The following is a 24,384-nucleotide window of genomic DNA, read 5'->3' on the forward strand; positions in this document are numbered from 1 at the left end:
AAAGTCTGAAATTACATCTTTTGATGATGTTAAACCATCTTTCCTTATCATTGTTGACCTGCCTGGCGCCTTTGGTAAGGCTAACCGCAGCATTCTCCTCTTGTGTTTCTCTTTAATCTTTCATTTAGGTGAAACTGCCCTTGTCTTGGTCATTCTTGCTTCTCCCCTCATAGATTAAGAATCATCTGAAATGACCACTCTTTCTGCTCCATTATCTGTTATACATCTTGCTCCTCAACAACATCAGCCAAAATCAGGATAACTGTTTCCGTATATACAGCGATGACAATCGGTTCTCCCTCATGGGCAGTTCTCTTAACCACTCTGTCCTCTCTAATATATCTCTGTACTGGATATCTAGTACTGCATTGGAACATAAGAAATAGGAGCAGGAGCAGGTGATGTGACCCCTTGAGCCTTTTTTTGCCATTCAATCATTGATTGTCTTTGACCTCAACTCCACTTTCCTGTGTTACCTACCCCATTTTTCAATTGGATAAAGTTACATTTTTGCAAACACTAATATTTATTTGTTGTTTTGAATTCCTAGGCACTAATACGATCAATGCAAATTAAACTGGATGAAGAGCGAAGAATCTTTGAAGAGCAGCAGGAAAAAGAGAGGAAACGAGTGGAAGAGTTGCATTACAGAGCAGCAACAACCATTCAGGCAAGATTTCGGACATATTTAATACTTAAAGAATATGCTCCAATATTGAAGGAGAAATGGAATGAAAGGAAGAGAAAAAAAGACCTCCAGCTAAAGATGGCACAAGAAAGAAAAGATTTTGAAGAGAAAATTAAAAAGAAACTAGAAGAACAAAACCGCATTGAAGAGGAGGAAAGAAGAAAGCAGGAAGAATCTGTACGGCTGCAAAGGGAAGAACGGAAACAAAGACGTGCTGAATATGAAAAGAAAAAGGAACAGGAGCGACAAAGGTTAGAAAAGGAGAGACAAATGAAAGTGGAAAAACTACAGAAACTACAGGAAGAGGAGAGACAAAAAGAACTACAAAATAAGAAAAAGGAAGAAGAACAAAAGGAAGCAGAAGAAAAGTTGCTAGAAGAAAAAAAGAACAAAGAAGGCATAGAACAAATGGAGAGAAAAACTGAGAAGAAAGTTATGCTCCAGCGTAGTGAAGAAGTTACTACTAATTCCAGCATGAAGGAAAATAAAACACTCAAAGACAATGATAATAGTCCAGATAATTTATATGTTCATACGAATGAAAATATATATTTGCCTCCTAATATACAGGACACTTCTCTCATAAGTCCCAGTAAAATTGAAGGTCATTGTACTGTAAGAAGAGCTTCAGATGCAAAAGTTGAAAAGAAACTTCCAGCTGAAGAGATGGTAGAAGGTAAAGCAGAGAATACACTTGCCATTGAATCTAATGACACGGTACCCAAAAACAACATATGGCAAGAAGTTATTCCTTGTGCGGTTGCAGACACATTCCCTGGCAAATTATCAGGTGGCAGTCGATCTGTATTAAATAATAATGATGGTAGGATACAAAATGAAGCCCAGATTGATGCTTACAAAGTAATTGAAAACATAGATATTGGCTTTCAGAACACCTTTACCAGAGGGCTTGCTCTTCCTGATCACATTGAGCAAAAGAGATTAAATTGGATGAAAACATGCATTCCTTGGTCCAAAATTTCCAGCGAAAACAAGAGAAAAAAAGTGAAGCAACAGATGAAACTCCGAAATAATCCTGTCAGCAGACTGCCTGCTCTGAATCCTGAAACAATACTGCAGTCAGGTGTTTGGACCTCACTTCAGCAGGTATGCATTTTATTTTTTTTTTGTTGGTTAACTTTAAAAATGTTGAGTTATTTTAGATATTTTTATTCATGTGTTCAGTTTCCGAGTTTCATCTTCCGCATGCTACTTGGATGACAAGTGGTTTCAAAGCTGAACTATTGGTGAAATGAGCCTCTGATTTTGCTCTGTCTGTTTTCTTACTTTTAATGTTAATGTATCTAGCCTCTGCATGGGAGTGATTTTTCGGAGCTCATTCAGTGAAAACTTAAGGTTGTGAATTTATGTGGAATCACTCTCAGAACAGGGAATGGAGGGATAGGGGTCATGTGCAGGCAGAAGAGACTTAGTTTAATTTGGCCTCATGTTCGGTACAGATATTGTGGGCTGAAGGGCCTGTTCCTGTGTTGTACTGTTCTATGTTCTAACAGACCATCTACTGATAATTAACACATCAAATCCTGAATTGTCACATGCTGTTGTAACAATGCATTTATGTGTGAGTTTCCTGCAGGAATTTCTGAGAAATAATAATACGAAGGGAGAAAACAAAACCTGTTGAGACTATTCTTGAATCTCCAGTGTCCTCATGTACTGAATGCCTAGCTGAAAGTGGCAAACTCAGTGCAGATTAAGAATTGAACCTGAAGCTGTCTTTATCTCTGTGCCTCAGTTGTTCGATGTAAGCATTGATTTTGTATCGTTTAGTAAGTGGAATCAGCTTATCCATACCAGTAGAGTGCTGCACTTGACGAGTGGCAGTTAATTGAAAAGAGATGTTAATCCAATGCTAGCCTGGGTGCTCCCTAGTCATTGTCTTAATGTTTGCTCAGGTGTTCCTCAGCAATATCCTCATGTTAGCACAGGTGCTCCTTCAGGCCATGTCCTGATATTGCCATAGGCTCACTCTCAGTCCTGCCCCAAATGTCAACCATACCACTTTGTTAATATTGCTCTCAGTTGGCCTGGGCACTCTCTACATGCTGTGCTTCTGTTGGCTTGGTTGCTCACTCTGAAATACTGGTTACTGGAGCATGCCAGTTAGTGACGTGCTATGTAACCAAGCTTTTCAAATATGACAGCAGTGTGGAAGGATATTCTACACTAAAATATAAGTTCAAACCCTGAGGAATTTGTCCCCTCCTCAGTTTTGGCTAACTTTCCTCCAATTTATTTCAACAATTGACGTGAAACACATAGATACAATACCTCTATTCTTTTCATAACTTTGTTGATGGAAAGCCTATTCCCAATGGCACAATAAAAACTTACCTTTTCTTATATTTTATCACCAAAGACAGCTATATTTGCAATAATGACATAAACAATTCTAGTATACTTTTGCAATCAGCGTAATTCAGTCTAGGGTGATTAAGAATCTGTATAGATCATTCTTGATATTTCTACCTCCATTCCCTTCAGTTGTGGCATGGCTCTTAAAAAAAAGAATGAAACAGCAGAAGGATCTACATGTGGGGGATTACTTTGATCAAGCGAGCCACCTAAAAATTTGGTAGCATTGTTCTGCCTTTATCAATGTGATCCATTGGAAAATTGATGCTTTTCGGGATTCCAGATCAAATTGCTCTATTGCATAAATTTGACCAGACACTCAATCTGTCATGAATTGCTGTTATGCAGATGAATAGTTTTCTGTGCTGGACGTAATTCCGGTAAAATATAGGCCATATTGTTTGAAAGTGTACTTATTGTTGGCCAATCACAACCCAAGCAAGATTTAATAGGTGGTATTTGTTATACAGCTACGTGGTTGAACATGGGGGTATCTTGCTAAGTAGTCTGCAGCCTGGTACTAAGAACATGACTTGGACAGATTTCCTTTTAAGAAACTTGTGTAGTTGTTCTTCTTTGGGACCTCACCAACTTCCTTTCCATGTGACTAATGCTTTAGCTTACGATCTTTGCTCAAATCTGTCATCCACCCCACTTCTCTCTTACCACCCCCCCCCCACCCCAGCCATATGACTACCCAGGTCCTGATCACTTGACTTCCTTCTCCACTCAGATCCCAAGTCACTGGCCGCCTTCAGCAGTTGCTGGGCTCCAATTTTTACCTGACGAGTATTTGCAGATGCCACACTCTTGGTCCTGGATATAACCTAAAAATGCATCTGTGCTGTTTTTTTTCCAGTATTGAAATGTCATTGCATGTGTCTCAATGCTGTTTTTAAAAAATTAGCATTGCTGGGATCCCTCATCTAAATGTTTTAGAAACTGCAGGCATTACTGAAAAGACCTAATCAAATTTCTTGCTGCTGCACGCACTTAATCATGCTCATCGCCTAATCCTTAAAGGAAACAAAGTTTGTACACAAAACTCCTCCAGCATTCTTCCAGCTGCTGTAGGGTGAGAGTTACTTGCAGATAGCTGCAGCATTAATTCTTAAGGGCAGGGAGACCGTGCTCTCAGGTTCACTGAGGAGGACCTTATAAGACTGATGACACATCACCAATATATCTTCTGTTTGAAGTGAGTCAAAGAGTTGCAAGGCCACAGCCTAGGAGGAAATTGTAAGAGGTCTCCAAAGATGTAAGTACAATCTATGAGTGCCTGCACTTTGAGAAACTTGCAGTGGCAGCAAATGTCTGTAGACAGTGTGTTTGCTTTTGTGCGTTGATGGAGAAGCAGTTGAAGTTTTGACTTATGGAATAGAGATCATCACTGATCTTCCTAATGCAGCAGTGATTAGCAACTGATTATTGATGTCTCTCAACAGAGGTGGGCAGGAATGATACTGAAGCTTCGGAGGTCAAGAGTGGGAGTGACTTTGTTTTCTACTTTAGGCATTTGTGTGAATGTGTACTTGAAGTTTTATGAGGTTACAGGTGGTAGTGAGGCCTATCTTGTGGAAACAAAGCCTATGTAGGCTTTGCTCATCCAAGCAGTTGTGATTAAACATAGCTCCCTGAGAGGGCTGTGTCAAAAAAGGTGCAGAGTATTGAGCCCTTGTATACTTCCAGTAATGTGATCCTCATGGATTCCTTGGAGGTGTCACACACTCATCACCCTGCAGAGGAATATTGGGTCTAGAAAATGGGCATTAAAAATCAGTTTTATTGGGAGTAAAGCATTTGAAGGTGCAGAGAAGAAGGTCACTTCAGAATGAGAACTAAGCAGAGTAAGTTTTGAGTGTCCAGAGTGGTGTGTAGCAGTCTGGCCATGAATGTAGGCTTAGTGTGATTTGTTCTATCAATAATGATTTGGAGCTGTTAGTTTCAGTAAAAGCTGGTTCTTCTATGAATGAACAACAGTCTTTTTTTAGATCAATGCAGTTAAAAATTTCATTGATTATGTTTTTTTGGGCATTGAACGATTGTTAATCTGCTTTGGTCAAATTTGATGCCAGAAAGACAACTAGCGAACTCAAAAATCTTGTCCGGAATTGAGTAAGTGGTGGCAGCAACTGGCACTAGGATACCAAGAAACATGCACAAAATTGTTGAACTCTGTTTGATGTAATTTTCAACATCTTGATGCTGCTTTTATTTGATGAATCTCTGGGCTAACCTTTTTTCCTCTATGTGATCTACACTAGCACAATGCAAGTAGGAAAGTCCTCGCCGCTTGTTAAGGTGGATTCAGTAGCTTCCACAAGCCAATGGTTTCTAAGCTGTTGATTTATGTTAAGTCAAATGTACTTTGCATACAGAAACTAAGAGCTGATATACTAATAAAGATATCCACCTGAAACTCAATTGTCAGCAAATTCTGGTTCATTAGAACCACAATAATTAAATGCTGTGTAATGTCCCACATTTCAAATTTGTACGCAAACTGTACAGCATCAAAGTGGAGGACGTGATGGAGAAAATGCAATTGCATCCTTCTAATATAATGTATTATTGGATCAGTATAATTTGATATTTCTTAACTGAAGCTTTAATAATAAAATGCTGCATTTGTCATGAATTTGATTTCATGGGTTTTAAAAACTCTTGGTTCATTTAAGCCAATCCCTTCCTCAAATATATGAATTTCTTTGGTCTGAATGTTGTTTAAAAGTTGATTTGATATTTTCATTTTATTTTTTTTTGCGTGTGCTGTTCAAATTTAGTGTTGAAGAAATTGAAGAGTTTTATCACTTGCGATCAGTTATTTATTTCAGTAAATTTATGCTCTGTGGAGTATTTCACAGTGAGATTCCACAGGATTCAACCCATTAAAGACTTTCTTTGTTCAGTATTTTATTTGAAAATAACAAAGCTTCAACATACTAATGATAATTCTGGCATTATATCTATCATTTGACAAATTGTATTTGTGAAGTAGGTTAATGTATCAGTTTGAATATGATTACATAGATAGTTGATATAATTGAGTCTGAGATTTAGGACTTAAATTTCATTTTGGATGTAACTAATATGAACAAACAAATACTTAAGCCTTCTGAAAACTTTGGAAACAATCTGCGGGGCAGATTTACTGATAAATATTTTTCTATATAGTAAAACAATTTTCTTGAATATAGGTTACAACAGTCACTCTTCAAGATTTGCCAGGCTGCAGCCTGTCCACACTTTCACAGTGTCCCAGACTTAAGTCACTAATACTCCGAAACTGTCGACTAGAGACATTAGAGGGTGTCAGCAATTGCAAAAGTTTAAAGTACATTGATGTACAGGTAAAAAAAAGTCATTTGCTATTGAATAACTATTGGCTTATACCACTGTAATTGTATTGTTTATGCTCATAAGTACCCATCGGTTTAATAAAAAACTCAAGTACATTTGTTAAATTTGACAAAATCTGGGACACCCATGTCACTCTTTCTTTTGTTGGATTAAATATTACATTAAAAATACTTCAATAAAAGACAACTGTTGCTTTTTGGTTTCTTCTTCTAATTTGTGTTTTTTTTTTACAAAAGGTTGCACTTACAAGCAACTGGACCATTCTTTTCTCATCTGGGAAGGGACCAAATTAGAGCTTTGGTTTATCTTATTCAAAGCGAGCATCCTTCACTAATTAGCCTCTAATTTACTTTGGGATGTTTCTTAAAAAAATTCCTCTAGCGTATACATTTTGATCTTAAAGGGGCAGGTCGTGTTAATTGTTGCACCATTTTGGCAATGGCAAACTTTTCTCAAGGCTATTTTTTTAATTATAGAGAAAAGACTGTCCAGATATAAACTGCTTCCTCCTTGTTTGAACATGTGTAGTATGTTACTTGACATCTCAAGATAACAACAAATATGTTGTGAGAAGCACATTTATTTCAGTCAAATGATTTCAGAATCAAATCATGCACTGTGGGAGTTATAGATGATGTTGCTGCTGATTAAATGCTGCCTGTAAGCTCACTGGTTTTTAAGACTATAGAGAAAATATTTACAAAGCAAATATTTATCAATTTAAAGATAAGCACATCAAGGGGAAAAAGTTAGGTGCTCCCAGTCTCTGGGGTGCTCTAATATTTAAGTTTCATTGTAGCACAATCCCCTTGCTGAAAACAGATGGTAGAACAAAAGGCTGCTGACTTATTTGAGGCACAAGTGAGCAGACACCATCAAATTCCAGAACATCCTCTACACAGCCATTCCTGATTTGTTAAGGAGCAAAAAGACCACATATTTTCACCAAAATTCCTGTGAATTAATGCTACATTGACTTTCATCTACCCCACCCAAACTAAAATGCAAAAAGCAATAACTGTAAAATACTTAAATAAAATATTTATTGAGATATCTAGACAAACATGAATGTACAATTTTAAATGATATCTAAAATCTTTTTTTCATCTACATAGGAAAATAACATCAAGAGTATCCATGGCCTTGAGTTAGAAGATCTCTGTGTTCTTCTGCTCAGTCATAATCAGATCACCTCTGTGCATGGTCTGGAGAAATGCACCAACCTACGCATCCTTGAATTATCACACAATAACATCACTCGGATAGGTGGGCAAGTCATGGCTGTGAATGTTTGGGTTTACTTGTAGTATGTTTGCATTTGATCAAATTGTTTTACCAGTGCATTTTCTGGATTAGTTATTCTGATAGTCTTCGCAGGATGTTATCCTTGGTGAGTTGGGTTGCCAACATTGTATCTCAAGAGCTAAGGACAGGTTGTTGGCAGAGCTTGTGAGGTTTTATCGAGTTGGATCTCTGTTCCCATTGCTTTGATCTTCTGAATGCCTGCTGACCATTATCCCCACAACTGCCAGTGATAACAAAGTTGTTTGGATGGATGGAAGTGCCCAGCCGCAGCGATCAACCAATTTCCTGACTAACCTGTCCTAGTCACCCAAGGACCTTGCTTTGCCAGTAAGCCCATCATAGAGCTCAGTGGTGTAATGATGTCTCCTGGCCTTTGCAGTGGTGGATGACATTGGTCGCTGTTAATCCAGACAGTAGCAGCAGCAGTGGATAGGTGCACCTGGTTTGCTAAATGCCAGGAGCCCCATCTAGGTCTTGTGAGATGCAAGTAAGGTTATAGTCACCATTTGATCTGCCCTCTCAGCCCTGGCCCACCTAATCTGCACTCACTACCCAGCCTTCTCTTTTATGCCTAACCTTGTCTGAGGCTTAAGTGCCCTGAATTCTGACCTACCGGCCAGACCTGGCATTGTATGAGGCCCTGATGTCCCAGGTGACCCAACCTCAACATTAGAGAGTAGAGTGTAAAGTAATCCATGACAGCAATTTGACTGTGAACATATGAGCGGCAAGAATTAGAAGCACAGGCCTGCAGTCAAGAAATCACCCCAGACTGATAGGGTTGAATAATTGTAGCTATAGTAATGAAGAAACCAAATTCTTCCTACTCTGAACTGCAGTCACAGCTCCGTGCACCACCTGTTCACGATATGGCTTCAGGCTTCTCAGTCTGTCAGAAACAGCATGATTACATCACTGGAAGTTCTTTCGATGATGTTTGGACTAGTCTGCTGTCTCCAGGCCCTGCACCCCAACCTCCAGCCTCTCTGTCTTCTATATGGGAAAACTGGCATCCGGTATGAAAATCATATGAGCAAGCAAGTTTCTCTTCAAATGCAGGGAAACCCATGTAATGCTGCTCTGTTTACACAAACTTCATCACATAATGTTGAGATAGGGCTGCTCAAGATGTCAACTCAGGAATCTTGAGTTCATTTAAGAGGACTGTACTTACAATAGTGGAATAGAAACCCTTTTCTACCTCCACATGGTGAAAACTTAGAAAGTGTTATATACAAAAGCATAGAGTAAGTGCTGGTGAAAATCGTTGTGGAATGTGAATTGAAATAATCAGCATTTTGAACATTGATTCATTTATTTTTTATTTGTAATTTTCTAGGTGGTCTGGAATCTCTTAAGAAACTCCAGAGGCTGGTTGTAGATCATAATCAGTTGATAAGCACCAAAGGTTTAAGCGAAACTCCGACACTTCTGTACCTTGATTGCTCCTTTAACCATCTCAGCAGCATTGAAGGTATTGATAACTGTGGACTTCTTCAGACCCTGAAGTTACAAAACAACAACCTTTCTGAGGTAAAGTAATAAATGTGCAGTTGATTGTTAACCAAGTGAAAATAAAGCAATTTAGAATAAGGTTGAAAATGAATCAGAATCAGGTTTATTATCTCTGACATATGTTGTGAAATTTGTTGTTTTGTGGCAGCAATACAGTGCAAGACATAAAAATTACTATAAATTACAAAAATAAGTAAATAGTGCAAACGCAGAATAACGAGGTAGTGTTCATGGACTGTTCAGAAATCTGATGGCGGAGGGGAAGAAGCTGTTCCTGAAACATTGAGTGTGGGTCTTCAGGCTCCTGTACCTCCTCCCCAATGGTAGTAATGTGAAGAGGACATATCCTGGGTGGTGAGGGTCCTTAATGATGGATGCAGCTGCCTTGAGGCACCGCCTCTTGACGATGGCATCAATGTGTTGGGCCCAAGATAGATCCTCTGAGATGTTGACGTCCAGGAACTTGAAGCTGCTCACCCTTTCCACCGCTGACCCCTCAATGAAGACTGGTGTGTGTTCTCCTGACTTCCCCTTCCTGAAGTCCACAATCAATTTCTTGGTCTTGTTGACGTTGAGTGTGAGGTTGTTGTTGCGACACTACTCAACCAGCCGATCTATCTCACTCTTATACGCATCCTCATTGCCATATGAGATTCTGCCAACAACAGTGGTGTCATTGACGAATTTATAGATGGCGTTTGAGCTGTGCCTAGACACACAGTTATGAGTGTAGAGAGAGTAGAGCAGTGGGTTAAGCACATATCCTTGAGATGCGCCTGTGTTGATTGTCAGCGAAGAGGAGATATTACTGCTGATCTGCACTGACTGTGGTCTCCCGATAAGGAGAGGCAGAGGGAAGTACAGAGGCCCAGGTTTTGAAGTTTGTTGATTAGTACTGAGGGGATGATGATGTTGAATGCTGAGCTGTAATCGATAAATGTGTTGCTGTTGTCTAGGTGCTCCAAAGCCGAGTGGAGAGTCAGTAAGATTGCATCTGCTGTAGACCTATTGTAGCGGTAGGCAAATTGCAGTGGGACTAGGTCCTTGCTCAGGCAGGAGTTAATTCTAGCGATGACCAACCTCTCAAAGCACTTCGTCACAGTAGATGTGAGTCCTACCGGGCGATAGTCGTTGAGGCAGCTCACCCTACTCTTCTTAGGCACCTTCTAGGTGACTGCAGAGAATGCATGATGGATAGCTGGGAGTGACCATAAGTAATGTGATCAAAAGATCTGGGTGTTGCTATAAATTGCCAAAGCAAAGCTCAAATTATATATATTATCATCATCTGATTCCTGAGATGAGACTGCTGCCTTGAAACCCCTCCAAGGCATGCATCTAATGACATTTTTTCCACTTAATTGTGTGTTTTCATTCAGTCCCAGCCAGAGTTGTATGCCAGAAATATGTGCTGTCGCTTGCCTTTTTTAAGAAACCTTCACTGCACAAATGCATAAACTATACTGAGAAGTAATTCAGTTGAATGCTGTAAATTGTTATGAAGTGAATTTGATGTAATCCTGTTCAATTAGCACATTGATACATAATTTGCTGTCAATATAATTCGGGGGAAATGGCTCTCATTGCACAGTAAGTTCAAGTATGGCACAACTGCCATTAAACAGAAGTACAAAAGTTGCTTTGTGCTGCTCTACTGTTGGTTTCACAAATGGCATAAGGCTGCCTACCTCACTATTCAAATGTAATGAACAGATTGATGATGCTATATTAACACAATAGATATAAATTAAACGGGTCAAAAAATTGGGCCTTTTCCATTTCATTTTTAGTGCCCTTTTAAAAATGTAATAAGTATTAATTCCTTTCAGTCATCTTCTCTGTCATTGTAAGTTCAGCTATCACAAGTGTGGAAACTCGTAAAAGTTTTCATTGTTTGTGATTTCAAAAAGTAATTTTACTTTCTATTTTTTCTTCTATGTCTTTCAACCTTTTCCTTTATTTCTTTATGTAGCTAATTTGGCAATAAATCCACCCATTCTTACTTCCTTCTCGGTCTTTGTATGATTTCATTAGGCATTACACAGTTATTGGCCTGTTCTTTCAGATGTCAGTACTCTGTTTCTTCCCCTGCATCATTATTGAATTACACTTGCAACAACTTGCCAAAAAGTTAGTTTAAAAAGCCAGCAGCCGATGTAATGGATACTAAATAATGGGTTAATGACCAAGATTTTGCGGGGATATGCTGGCAGTTCCCCATGTATGTGCCCTCGCATACTGATTCCTGTATATGAGTCCTTATGAGTAGGGATACCATCTCCATTCATTTGAATTGAGAGGGGCTGCAGCAAGGGACCAAGATCAATTTTAATTAACTTGCATCCTTTTGTATGAATTGAGTTTAGTTCAATGTTTGTAATTAAGAGTTCTGAAGTGCTTCTTTAGTTTTGATTTAATTTTTAATTGTAATTAATGTTAATGGCTTTTAAATAATTTGGAGGGCTTTTTTTAATGTTAAAAGCATTGAGAAACATTTCTAGCTTTTGATAAGCTTAATAATCAACTAAAGCAGAGGATGTGGGCTAGCTGGTTCTAAGAAATTCTTTCAACTTTTTGTGAACAGAGTTTTTTCACCTCCCCACCAACAATCTGACATCATACATGTACAACTAACCCTGCTACCATGCAAGGCTTCAATACTGTGGATCAGGCTGGCATTTGCTGAAAGTTGACGCCAATAATTTGCAAAGGATAATTAACAATAGAAAATGTTATGCAGCATCTATGGAAAGTGAAACAAAATTAATGTTTCAGATCAAAGACAATTCATCAGAACTAGGAAAAAGGGGTTCTGCAGAAGAAAAGTACAAACATGGCATTTGGGCAAGTTGCAGTGTGCTACTGATGGGAAATTCTGGCTGTTGTGTAGTTAAGCATTGATGCAGAATGTTGCAATTCAGAAGAAAATCTTGCAAAATTGCTACTGGCCATTGCAGTTTTAAGGTGTCAGTTTTGTTCCCATGGTAGCATTTTTCACCCTTCAATCCAGAAATTTTGGTTTGAACCCCAAGCCAGAGAATTGTTCAGATAATCTCAGTGGAATATTGAGGGCGATGTTACCTTTCGGCTGAGACTTAGAAGTGAGGTCACTTTTACCCTCTGCAAATGCAAAGTGCTACAGATGCTAAAATCTGAAATAAAGGCAGTAAATAGAGGAAGTCAGATCAGTCAGCCTCTATGCAGATATATTTATACATAACATATTTTTCAATATTACTGAAATAATAGTATGTGTTAATTTTTGCCATTGCCTTTTTGGAACTTTTCTGTATATGATTGGCTATCACTTTTCCTGAATAACAACAGCAGATTCTACAGTAAATTCATTTTTAGAGGAAAGCCACCATATTATATTTACCTTTCATTGTAGCCTGGTCAGCCTTTGTCACAGAAGTTTTATTTTTTTTATAAAGTGTTTGGTAACCAGAGAGGAAAATAATCAACCAAATAAAGCAGAGATACTAGTTCAATGTAAAGTACATTTAACAACAGTATGATCACTACAAGTGCATTTAATGTATAAAATAGACAGGTGAAAGTTTCCAAAATTCACTTAACTTTTCCACAGTTACCCAGATTTGGAAATCATGTGTTACTGCGTGACCTGCGTTTGGATGACAATAGTATCTCCACTCTGAAGGAGCTGTCTGATTACTGGCTGCCAATGCTTCAACATCTCTCTGTTTCTCAGAACAGGTAAGATCTAGAATAACAGTAACTTTAAATCTAGCTGGGGTGATTTAAGTATCTGATAAGTGTAGTGATATTCACTTTTTTATGCTTGGTTCATTCATGTGTTGCCTGAACCTTGTTACTTAATGTGTATGCTCTTGATGCTGCAGTTAGTTACTGTTATAATTTATGTAGAATGACCCACTTGGTTTTGAGACAAATTAATTAGGACCATTTGTTGGGAGGGAAAGTGTAAATCAAAAAGCAACATACAATTTGAAATATATAATGAAGAAATGACACTAGATAGAAAGTTCTATTTTAATTATGTACTGTAGTATAAAAAGACAAAATGAACAAGTGAAGGCATGCTTTTGTTCACCTAAATCTTGATCCCTCTTGAGTATCATCTATATCAGTCTCTGTAAGAGGCACTGGAGATGTTGCAGATGACCTACCCAGTACTTCTGCAGTTCTGACAGGATTGACCTATCTGCTTTTGTATCCAGTGCTTAGCCAACAAAGGTTAGTATACCCTGTGCTTTTTCAAGCACTTGATCTATCAGTCCCACTACCCTCTGGAATCTGTGGATGTGCATTTCAGGATTCCTCTGTTTTTCTGCATTATTTAATATATTACCAGTCATTTTGTTTGTCCGGCACAGTAGCGTAGTGGTTAGTGTGATGCTATTACAGCACCAGCGATCGGGGTTCAATTCCCTTCGCTGTCTGTAAGGAGTTTGTACGTTCTCCCCATGTCTGCGTGGGTTTCCTCCAGGTGCTCCGGTTTTCCCCCATATTCCAAAGACGTACGGGTAGCTTAACATGGATTTAAATGGGTGGCGCAGACTCATTGGGCTGGAAGGGCTTGTTACCGTGCTGTATAAATAAAGTTTTAAAAGTTTTTAAAAACAACACATAATTAATGCTTAACAAAAATAAAAACAATGTAAGATACTGGAAATCTGAAATAAAAACAGAAATCACTGAAAACACTGAACAGGAAAGAAAGGAAACAAGTTTGTTTTAATTTGCAGAAAGGGTTAGGTTAGCGTGGAAGGAATGAATAGGACAAAGGGAATATATTTACTAGGATGATATAGAAATCTAAAGACATCATCCCCTAGCAATGTATTCATCTGAGCTATCCATCTTTTCCACCATTTATTATTACGTAGTATCAGAAGTAATGGAGTGATAACTGCCTTTGAGGACCTGCTCTTTAATCTGCAACCTAGCTCTCTAAACTCAAGTTTTAAAACCTCATCCCACTTTATACTGATGTTGTTAGTGTGGTCTATCTGTTTTCCCTTTCCCTTTAGAATTCCCTACAATTATCCCATGACATGATCCTGGCACCAAGGAGGTAATGCACCATCTTGGATTTGCAGCAACAGCCACAGAAGCATTTGTCTGTTCCGCTCACTATAGAACTTACTATATTAGATTTTTGCTCTTCCCTTTACCTTGTGCTGCTGAGCCAACCAGGTGCCATGCCTCTGATTGGATTCCTCAGGAACACATTATTTATATTTATTTATTAGTTACATGAACATCAAAACGCAGAGTGAAATACGTCTTTTTGCGTTACTGAGAATGTGCTGGGGGCAGCCTGCAAGTGTCGCCACTCTTCCAGCACCATTGTTTTCCAATACGGAGAAATAGTTTTGGAGCGAGGTGCACTGTGGTGGTTTCCCTAACTGCCTGCCTGCTTTCCTCTGCCTGGTGGTCACCCATTCCTTTTCTGACTGCATTTGCTTAAACTAAGGAGTGACCATCTCTTAAAGTGTGACATCCATGTGAGTCTCAGTCTCATGGATGCACTGTTGCGCAACCTGGCCAAGTCGGAGGCACTTCCCGCAGATGTTGTCATCATGCTGCAAGGAGTGCCTTGGAATTCCCATACTCTGGAAGTCATACAACACATGGGAGCTCAGGAGTCATACTGTTACTTTGGAAATGGCTCCTAAAAATGTCATCCAATCCCTGTTCCCACAATTTATTTGAACCACAAAAAAGTAAAAATATTCGTCAACCATCGTCCTGACTGGCACCAGTGTCACACTGTTCAATCCATAGTTTGTTAGCCAGTTGTGCTAATTGCTGTTGAGTGTGTTATTATAGAGACATCTTTGGGTTGGGGAGAGTTCTGCTGCCAAACAAAGAGAGTAGGCAAAAGCAGCTTCCATAACATCCATCGGGATTTGATGAGAGAGACAGTAGGATTCGACTAGTCTGTCAACACATAGAGGAGCCGCTGTAAACCTCAGCAGTATTCTACACTAACCATGCCAGCCTCAGTGCAGCCCTGAACCCACATCTGTGGAAGCACCAGTGGATGGCAGAGATTTGCACAGGGTCACTGACACAGTCACCACACAACACTGTACTCAATGGGGAGGGGAGGGCTCACGCCAGGGTTCAGCAGCACTCAATCTGCAGCCTGACTTTTTTTTCATAAGTAGAGGGTAGTACATACCTGTCAGTGTTTGGACTGGAGGACCAAGAGTGATCTGTGGGGTACCAGGGTATTTTAAGTTGGGTTGTGCCAAGCATTAGAACTCCTTTAGTTGAAGTTCACATTTATGTAAATATTTGAAAACTATTTTGAGATTTGCAGATGCTCATTCTCTGATCTTCCAAAAGATCAACTGAGACAAAATAAGTCCCTTGTCAAGTAAAATTGTTACCATGGCTTTTGGAACAGATACAATTGAATAGACATAATGAAACAATTACGTCCTCAATGTTTCTTCATTTTTGTCAAATTTTGACTTTAATTTCCAGCTACTGGTTCCACTTGCAAATAAATCTGGGAAAGATATCATTTAGAAAATGGTTTATCTTTTCAAGCAGCTTTTACAACAGGCAAAGTTGGGCTTACCCAGATATTAGGTTGACTTTTCTCAGTGATGGCGTTGCCCTTCATAACTCCATGGTTTATTTGACTAATATTCCCACCAGCTTCCCCCCCCCACCCCCCCCCCCCCCCCCCCCCATAGATCAAAAGGTACTGCTCTGGGCTTTGCCCAGTCTTTCTCATTATGACACACCTGGATACTCTTTGTTTTACAAAATGAGTATGAACTTTTATGAGAATGCCAAAGCCCTTGTATTTATGATGTTTTTAATACTGGCTGAGTTTAGCTACAGGTTCAAACCAAGCTTTAGCTTTAACTTCAATGTAATCTTCATCTGATTTCCATAGTTACTTGGATATTAATTTTGTTAACAATGAATGTCCAGAATGTTCAGTTTTTTTTAAGTACAGCATTCCAAAACTTTTCCTCTTATACTTTTGCATATGTAAATAACAAAAATATCCATTATGAGTGAGAAGGAATTGCACTAACTTGCTTCAATTGCACAGGACCTTGGTGAGATCACATCTGGAGTAATGTGTGCAGTTTTTGTCTCTTTACCCAAGAAGGATACCCTTGCCATAGAGGTTGTTCACCAGACTGATTACTGGGATGGCAGGATGCCCATATGAAATGAAAAGGTGCTCTTATTGAAATGTACAAAGTTCTGATGACTTGACAGACTGGATGCAGAGAGGATATTGCCAGTATCTGTGAGTGGGGTGGGGGGGGTGGTGTGGTTGGGGGTGGATGTCCAGACATCTATGACTGAGATAAGAAATTCTTTACTCACAGTTTAATGAACCCGTGGAATTCTCTACCACAAAAAGCTATGGAGATGAAGTTATTGAATGTATGTAAGAAGAAAATTGATAACGTGTCGAGGCAAAAGGCATCAAAGGATATGAGAACAGTGGGAATGTGGTATTAAGATAGAGGATTAGTTATGATCGTACTGAATGTTGCAGCAAGCTTGAAGGGCCAAGTGGCTTATTCCTGCTCCTGTTTTTTCTACATTTACTGGAACTGACCACATGGCCTAAGAAAAACCAGCTGCTTATATGCATGTATCTGTTTTGCACAAATGACCCATCAGTCTTATCTCTACAATTTCTTTTATATATGCATTGTCTTTGCTTGTTATCTCTTCTTTTATGTCCAAATAAAATACCTAAACAAAAAGTTTTAGAGTACAATTGCTGCAGTGTGCCTACCCCTGTCAGTGCCATCTTCTGTTCCTTAAATAGTATACTTCTGCCATGCATATTTTGTGTGATATTATTTCCCTCATATACTTGCTAAAATAAATGCACAGGGGATTTGATAAGCAAAACTAATTAAATCCTTGGCTATTTTATTTTAAGGGAGTGTTTCAATGTAATTGAAACATGAGGGCAAAAAGCCCAGAACAAATCTTATTTTTTTTTTAATGATATTTGTGGTGGAATTCTGCATGTAGGTCATTCCAAATTTGACAACTAGAAAGTTGAGTTTGAACAGAAACTGATCTTTATCAGTGATGAATAACTATAAATAAAAATGTTTTGGACAAATTATGTAGATGCTGAACGGAAGGAACTTTTTTTGAAATTCTGCTTAAGCAGTCCCATTTTCAAGAAAAGCCATGGCAATTTTGTAAATCTTTCCAATTGCATGAAGTACAATGTTAAAACTATTAAGTTGCTGAATATATCTATTTTGTCCAACAAAATTAAACTGCCTCTATATTTAAGAAATAGAAGATAGTTGGTGATTCAAATTAGAGTCATAGAGCATTACAGCACAGAAACAGGGCCTTCAGCCCATCTAGTCCATGCCACCCTGGTTTTCTGCCTAGTCCCATCTACCTGCACCCAGACCATAGTCCTCCATACCTCTCTCATTCATGTATCTATCCAAACTTAAATGTTACTGTTGAACCTGCAGCCACCACTTCCGCTGGCAGCTCATTCCACACTTGCACCACCCTCTGAGTGAAGTAGTTCCCCCTCAAATTCTTAAAAATTTCATCTTTCACCCTAAGCCTATGACCTCTAGTTCTAGTCTCACCTAATGTAAGGGGAAAATGCCTGCATGCATTCGCCCTATCTATGCCCCTCATAATTTTGTATACTTCTATAAGATCTCTCCTGATTCTCCTGCGCTACAGGGAATAAAGTCCTAACCTATTCAACCTATCCCTGTAACTCAGGTCCTCAAGTCCCGGCAACATCCGTGTAAATTTCCTCTGCACTCTTTCAAGCTTATTAGTATCTTTCCTGTAGGTAGATGACCAGAACTGCACACAGTACTCTAAATTGGGCTCACCGATGTCTTTTACAACTTCAATGTAACATCCCAACTCCTGTACTCACTACCCTGATTTATGAAGGCCAATGTGCCAAGAAGCTCTCTTTACAACCCTATCTACTTGTGATGCCACTTTCAAGGAATTATGGATCTGTATTCCCAGGTCCTACCATTCACTGTGGAAGTCCTACCCTGGTTTGTCCTCCCAAAGTGCATCACCTCACACTTGTCTGCATTAAATTCCATCTGCCATCTTTCAGCTCATTTTCCCAGCTGGTCCAGATCACTTTGAAAGCTTTGATAACCTTCCTCGCTGTCCACTACGCCCCCAATCTCGGTGTCATTCGCAGATTTGCTGATCCAGTTTACTACATTATCATCTAAATCCTTAATATAGATGATAAACAACAACGGACCCAGCACCGATTCCCTGCGGCACACCACTTGTCACAGGCCTCCAATCAGAGAGAAGATCGTACTACTACTCTCCGGTTTCTCCCGCTAAGCTAATGTTGAATCCAGTTGACTACTTCATCCTGAATGCCAAATGACTTAACCTTCTGGAGCAGCCTCCCATGCAGGACTTTGTCAAAGGCCTTGCTGAGGTCCATGTAGGCAATGTCCACTGCCTTCCCTTCATCAACCTTCCTGGTAACCTCCTTGAATAACTGTATTAGATTGGTTAGACATGACCTGCCACACACAAAGCCATGTTGACTATCCCTAATCAGGCCCCACCTATCCAAATACTTAAATATCCTGTCCCTCAGAAGGAAATCCTTGCTGTGGCTTCCTTCCACACAGCAGCCCATGTCTACTCCCATGATGTTAAGCAGCAATATAAAGGCAGCAGGTGGCAACATGCTTCCGTGTTTCAATGGGTAAGCCATTGGCTTCCGTCTATGTATGCAGATGGGTTCTGTCCATTTCTACTTTGAAATAGTTATAGCAATGTACAGAATGTGCTTGTTGCCTTGTTTTCTCAACTCTCACCAAGCTGGATGCCCAAGGATCGAAATGTCTGTTGGGGCATTTTTTTGCTCCAACTCTTGTTTTAAATTTTTCCTTGAAAATCACTGGAGCCCACCGTAATTGGTATTCAAAGTATGCTTCCTTTGAACTTGGGGTAGGTGGTATTTGCCTTCTCAATTTCTCTGTTCTGAAAACACATGCATCTGTGTGCTGGAGAACTGAGGTAATTTACTTACAATGAAACAATCTTTATGATCCTCTCATAGTGTACCTTTATTAATCTCATCGGTTATACTGTACTACTTCGACAATTGGGTGTGGCATATTTCTGGCCTATTACAATGAAATCCACGTCATAGCTCTTTTGGTTCTTTGCATTAACCACCTTCAGAGACTATCTTACAGCCAGCTTCATTGTAGTCTTGTACATTGATAGCACATGACTCATTAGGTTTAACTGCACCACTTTAAGATTGGCGGGTTGCTTTGGAAGGACATTATACATTGCTATTAACTTAAGTTGAAATGTTATTTGTTGTTCTTCCACCAACATCAAAGAAATAACATGTGGGTGATCTTTCTACAGAATTGACCTCATTTAGCACCAGGTATATTGGTTTCAATTTGTACTCTGAATCTAATCCTGTATCTGCCCCAACATGGCTCATCTCATCCACTCTGAGCTTGATGTCTTATTCTTAATGCACTTTTTGTAGAATTGACTTTCTAATCCACATCACACACTTTCCCATAGGCAGGGCATTTCTTTCTCAGCTATTCATGTTGTTGTCTCTGTTACTTGCAACATCCAAGTCAACTTGGCTCTATTTCTCCGGTTCTCCCCTTTGACCTGTATATCAATGCATGTTCTTCATCCTGTGGGTTATCCAACATTTTTAGCCTGGCTTTGGTAACTGTTGCTTTGCAGTCTGTATGTACTTTTCTATAGTTAGTCCTGTTCCTTGTTCTGTTTGCTCAGTGGGACTCCAAATTCCAAAATTAATCTGATCTCTGTTTAGCAAATCCTTCAAATCTGTGAAAATGAAATTATCTGCTAACAGCCTTAGTTATGTTAAGAAAGTATCACAGGATCCAAGTTGCAAGTAAAGAACTAGTACTGGTCAACTGTTTAATTTCTTGCAAAGGGCCATTCAGAAAGTCAATAGACCTGAACTGCAAGCTGGTGAAAGAGAAATATTTGGCATTCATAGCAATCTGGGTGTTCTTGTACAGAAATCACTGAAAATTAACATTCGGGTACCACAAGCAATTAGGAAATTAAATGGCTTCTTTTTCAGACCACTCTTGAAGCACTGTGTACGGTAATGCTCTCCTTACCTGAGAAAGGAAGCACTCTTAGAAGGAGCTGAACAAAGGTTCAGTTCAATGATGAGACCTTTATCTTCCAGTGTACCAAAGAATGGGGGTAATCTCAATAAAGTTTACAACATTTTTAAGCTGCTTGCCTGAGTAAATGCTGGAATCATGTTTTTTCCTGATTGGGAAATCTGGAACTAGGAGTCACAGATTTAATAAGGAGTTGACCATTGACCATCTTTGGCTAAGCCTTTTGATTGTATACATTGATCTTTCTTTTGAGACTCGGTATCAAATTTTGTAACATTTTTATTTGGGGAGACTCCTGATAAGGATCTTAGGAAGTGGCATTAACGTAGTGGCTATTTATAAATGTGGTTTGTTGTTTATACAGCATTTCTAAGTTAAGAGTGAATTGACAGACATACTCTGTGGAGATTAATTTTTTTGGATTCTAAAGGGAACAAGGGTTGCGTGGATAAAATGGGATGGCAGAGTTGAAGTAGATGAGTAATGATCTTACAGAACTTTGGAGTAAGCTTGGAGGACCAAGCTGCCTACTCCTGTTCTTGTATCTTGTGTTCTAAGTGTTCTCCATTACCAGATGTATTCCTCGTTGCCATTCTAGTTCTGTCTGCAATCTGGAATTAATACTTTATCTTCAGGAACAAAGTATCTGCTCAAGCTGGGAATTTCCTCAGCAGTAAAGACAGTCTCAAGTTTAGGGATCTTGGTTATAGACCAGAGCTGCCAATCCCCTTTCAAAGCCAAGCACTAAATAAACTGGAGTGCATGAATTAATGGAGCAATGGCAATCACCTGAGAAGGACCACATCTATTATTCCTTCTTCCTCCTGCTGGGCCAGTTGCCTCAACATTGTTTCAGTGTGACATTCATATTCTACTTTATAATCATTTTTGCCTTGACAATGTGACAAATAAAGTAAAAGTAAAATGCTTTAATGTTGTCATGAGTAAAAATATATGTGGAACACACTGCCAAGTAATGAATGCTAATTTCAAGTACAACAACTGAGTGTCTTTTGTCCTGATAGCAGTGTTCCAACAAACACATCTAGTTGAGAGATTAGATTCAACAGTACATCATTTTGCAACACATTCATAAGGACACATTCTAGTCAACGTGACCTTCATCTGAGAAATAATCTTCAACTTTTCAGTGATATTGTGAGTAATTTTCTACTTGCTGTTACAAAACAACAATCAAGTGATCCATTACCTAGCACTCTTACATTACTGTGCTGAGAGAAATTGAATTTAGAAATAACTTCACTTGGAGAGGACTGGCTTTTTCAGCTGATTAAAATTAACTTTTCACCAACAAAGATCCTTTCTGATACTACATTAAAAGTAGTTGTTAAAAAAAATTGGATGCATAGTATAGATGGAAAATTGAAGGAAAATATTGTATCAAGAAAGATACAGCATTAATTAGTGGTAAGTTGCTTTTTATTTGCCCAAACTAAAAAAAAGTAACTTGACTCAGACTAGTTGTCCCAGTTTCTGCCTGAATATTTATGGCTTAGTTAGAGGTCCTAGCAAATGAAAACCCTTTTGTAATGGGGGAGATGTTATTAAATTAACAAAAAGGTAGGAACTTTTAATTTAGAGAATTCACTCTGATTCTTCGAATTTTAAAAAAAGTACATTGCACTAACATTAAAACAAAATGTGGTTTGGAATGCAAACTGCTGGCTTGCCCAGAATATCCACAAACTATCTTTATGTCTGAATGTTAGGTCCATTTTAATAAATTCCAGAGTGTTTGTCTCTCAAGTCAACTTTAGCAGGTGCATCAGATAGATTTTAATGTTTGGTGATATTAGTAGAAAATTTAAACTGACTGATAATTGCAATCCAAGGCAAATAGTAGTTCAGATTTAATGAACCCGAGTAGCAAAAGTAGTTAACTACAATGAATGTCAATGATAATTTTTAGGAGACTTTTACAAAATCTCATCTTGGAATTATTAATGTGTGGGCATTAACAATTCTTAAATAATTTGACAGGTGGTTATAAGCATAGGTTAAGTAACAGATGGTAATAGGTAACGATTACGTATCAGGCAGAAATTAAACAATTGAAATGTACTTGGGTCCTAAATAAATATGTTCATTTATCTGAAGAAAAAGCAATTTTTTGCCAGTCTGTTATTAAGCAGACACATGTGCTTTTTCTCCACACGTTAGCTAAAGGAAATTAATTAAATAATAATAAAATTCTACCTAGTGCTAATCTTCATGGCTCCATAAACTGGTCTTGTAACATAAAACAGGTTCTCATCACACTCAGGAATATTATTATTCTTAAGAATTGGTATTAATTAAAGTGAGTTTCTGGTTTAAAATGTTTACTTTTTTTTGATATTTCAAAATATGTGTTTTTTTTTAAAAAGCTTTTGGGACCAGGTACAGGTCTTCACTTTTATACTTCCTTCGTTAGTTATACTATACCATGAATCTCAGGGAAGGAAATGCCTTTATTCCCCCCCAAAAAAACATGATCATTCCATTGTCAAATGTGGGTGGTGAAAGAAAGCATTTTATGCTTTCAGTATCAGATTTAAAATACATTGTACTTAGTTTTTTTTAAGAAAAATGCTATGTCTCACTTTTTTGGTAAAAAATGTTTTGATGTGCTTGAAAACATTTTACAACATAGATTTCAAGAATTTAATAAACTGATTATCATTTCTATTTGATGCAGTATCTTTATGGAATGAGAAGCATATGAAATACTAAATATTCTCAGTAAATCCATGCATTAGTTACGTGAAAATGTTCATATTTTGTAATGACTTGAAGTATTAACTGCCTAAAAAAACTGGAAATATGCAACAATGTTCTGGTCTTTCCATCAGTGGTTTTCAAATTAATTATAAAGAATAAGATTTTCACAACAGTTGGGTCAACTGCAATTGATGTGTACTTTACTAAGAAAATTATATTTTACAGCAGCTTATGAACAAAGTAATTTTAACATTTTCAATAAATGTCAATAAATGTAATATTTGTAATGACTGGCTGTTTGTTATATACCTCTTCTGACTTTTGTTTAAAGTTTGAAATGCTTGTGATTTTCCTAACCATTACTTTGTTCTTATAACTTGGAAAAAAATCAAAGGAACAAAAGATACTAGAAATATTCGGCAGAATTCAGATGAAAGATCATAAACTTGACTTGCTCAGTATTTCCAACAGTTCCTGTTTCAGGTTTCTACCATCTGTGATATTTTCTTTTGTAAAATATTATAATTTTTTGTATAAATACATTGTGTGCAAATTATATAAACAATTTTTTTTATTTTAGGCCTCTTGTGCCATATTTAAATAAACGATAATTAACAAAATCGCATTAGTCAATCTATAAAATGAAACAGAGCAAGTCTGTGAAGGGAAAGCATAATTCAGCCAGAGGAGGGGGCTAGAGAGCATTGTATGCTGTATTTGAATGACAGAATAAAATAGTTCTATTTAAATATGTTTCCAATAAAGCTACAAGTCAACGCTTTAGTGATATGTAGCTTCCTGCCTTTCGCTATTATGATGTAATATTAGTTGTAATGGGCAATAGTTAATTCAGATATTTGTGTGTAATATTGCAAAAAGATTTGTTTCCATAATTGCTGTGGAGAATTAATTTGCTTTTTCGATAGAGACATGATAATTATTAATGATTTTTTTAAAAACAAAGAACTGCAAAACTTGCCAAAGGTTTAAAAGTTTTATGCTTTTGCTTTTACTGTACATTATTGTTTCTTATCTAAGATAAGATCTTTATTAGTCACATGTACATAGAAACACACAGTGAAGTACATCTTTTGCGTAGAATGTTCTGGGGGCAGCCCGCAAGTGCCGTCACGCTTCCGGCGCCAACATAGCATGCCCATAACTTCCTAATTCGTACGTCTTTGGAATGTGGGAGGAAACCAGAGCACCCGGAGGAAACCCACGCAGACACGGGGAGAATGTACAAACTCCTTACAG

At 38.2% G+C, this 24,384-nt stretch overlaps 1 protein-coding gene across 1 annotated transcript in view; it reads left to right on the plus strand.

Moving 5' to 3' along the window:
- Positions 1–24,384, plus strand: part of lrriq1 (leucine-rich repeats and IQ motif containing 1) — a 140,969-nt gene that overhangs the window by 20,830 nt on the left and 95,755 nt on the right. The window contains exons 8-12 of the mRNA XM_052030327.1: positions 551–1,795; positions 6,262–6,414; positions 7,540–7,690; positions 9,069–9,262; positions 12,834–12,961. Of these exons, the coding sequence (XP_051886287.1) occupies positions 551–1,795; positions 6,262–6,414; positions 7,540–7,690; positions 9,069–9,262; positions 12,834–12,961 (1,871 nt within the window). The remainder of the gene's footprint in view (positions 1–550; positions 1,796–6,261; positions 6,415–7,539; positions 7,691–9,068; positions 9,263–12,833; positions 12,962–24,384) is intronic.

This window comes from Pristis pectinata, chromosome 15, assembly GCF_009764475.1.
Source record: "Pristis pectinata isolate sPriPec2 chromosome 15, sPriPec2.1.pri, whole genome shotgun sequence".
In the NCBI taxonomy this organism is placed as follows: Eukaryota; Metazoa; Chordata; class Chondrichthyes; order Rhinopristiformes; family Pristidae; genus Pristis; species Pristis pectinata.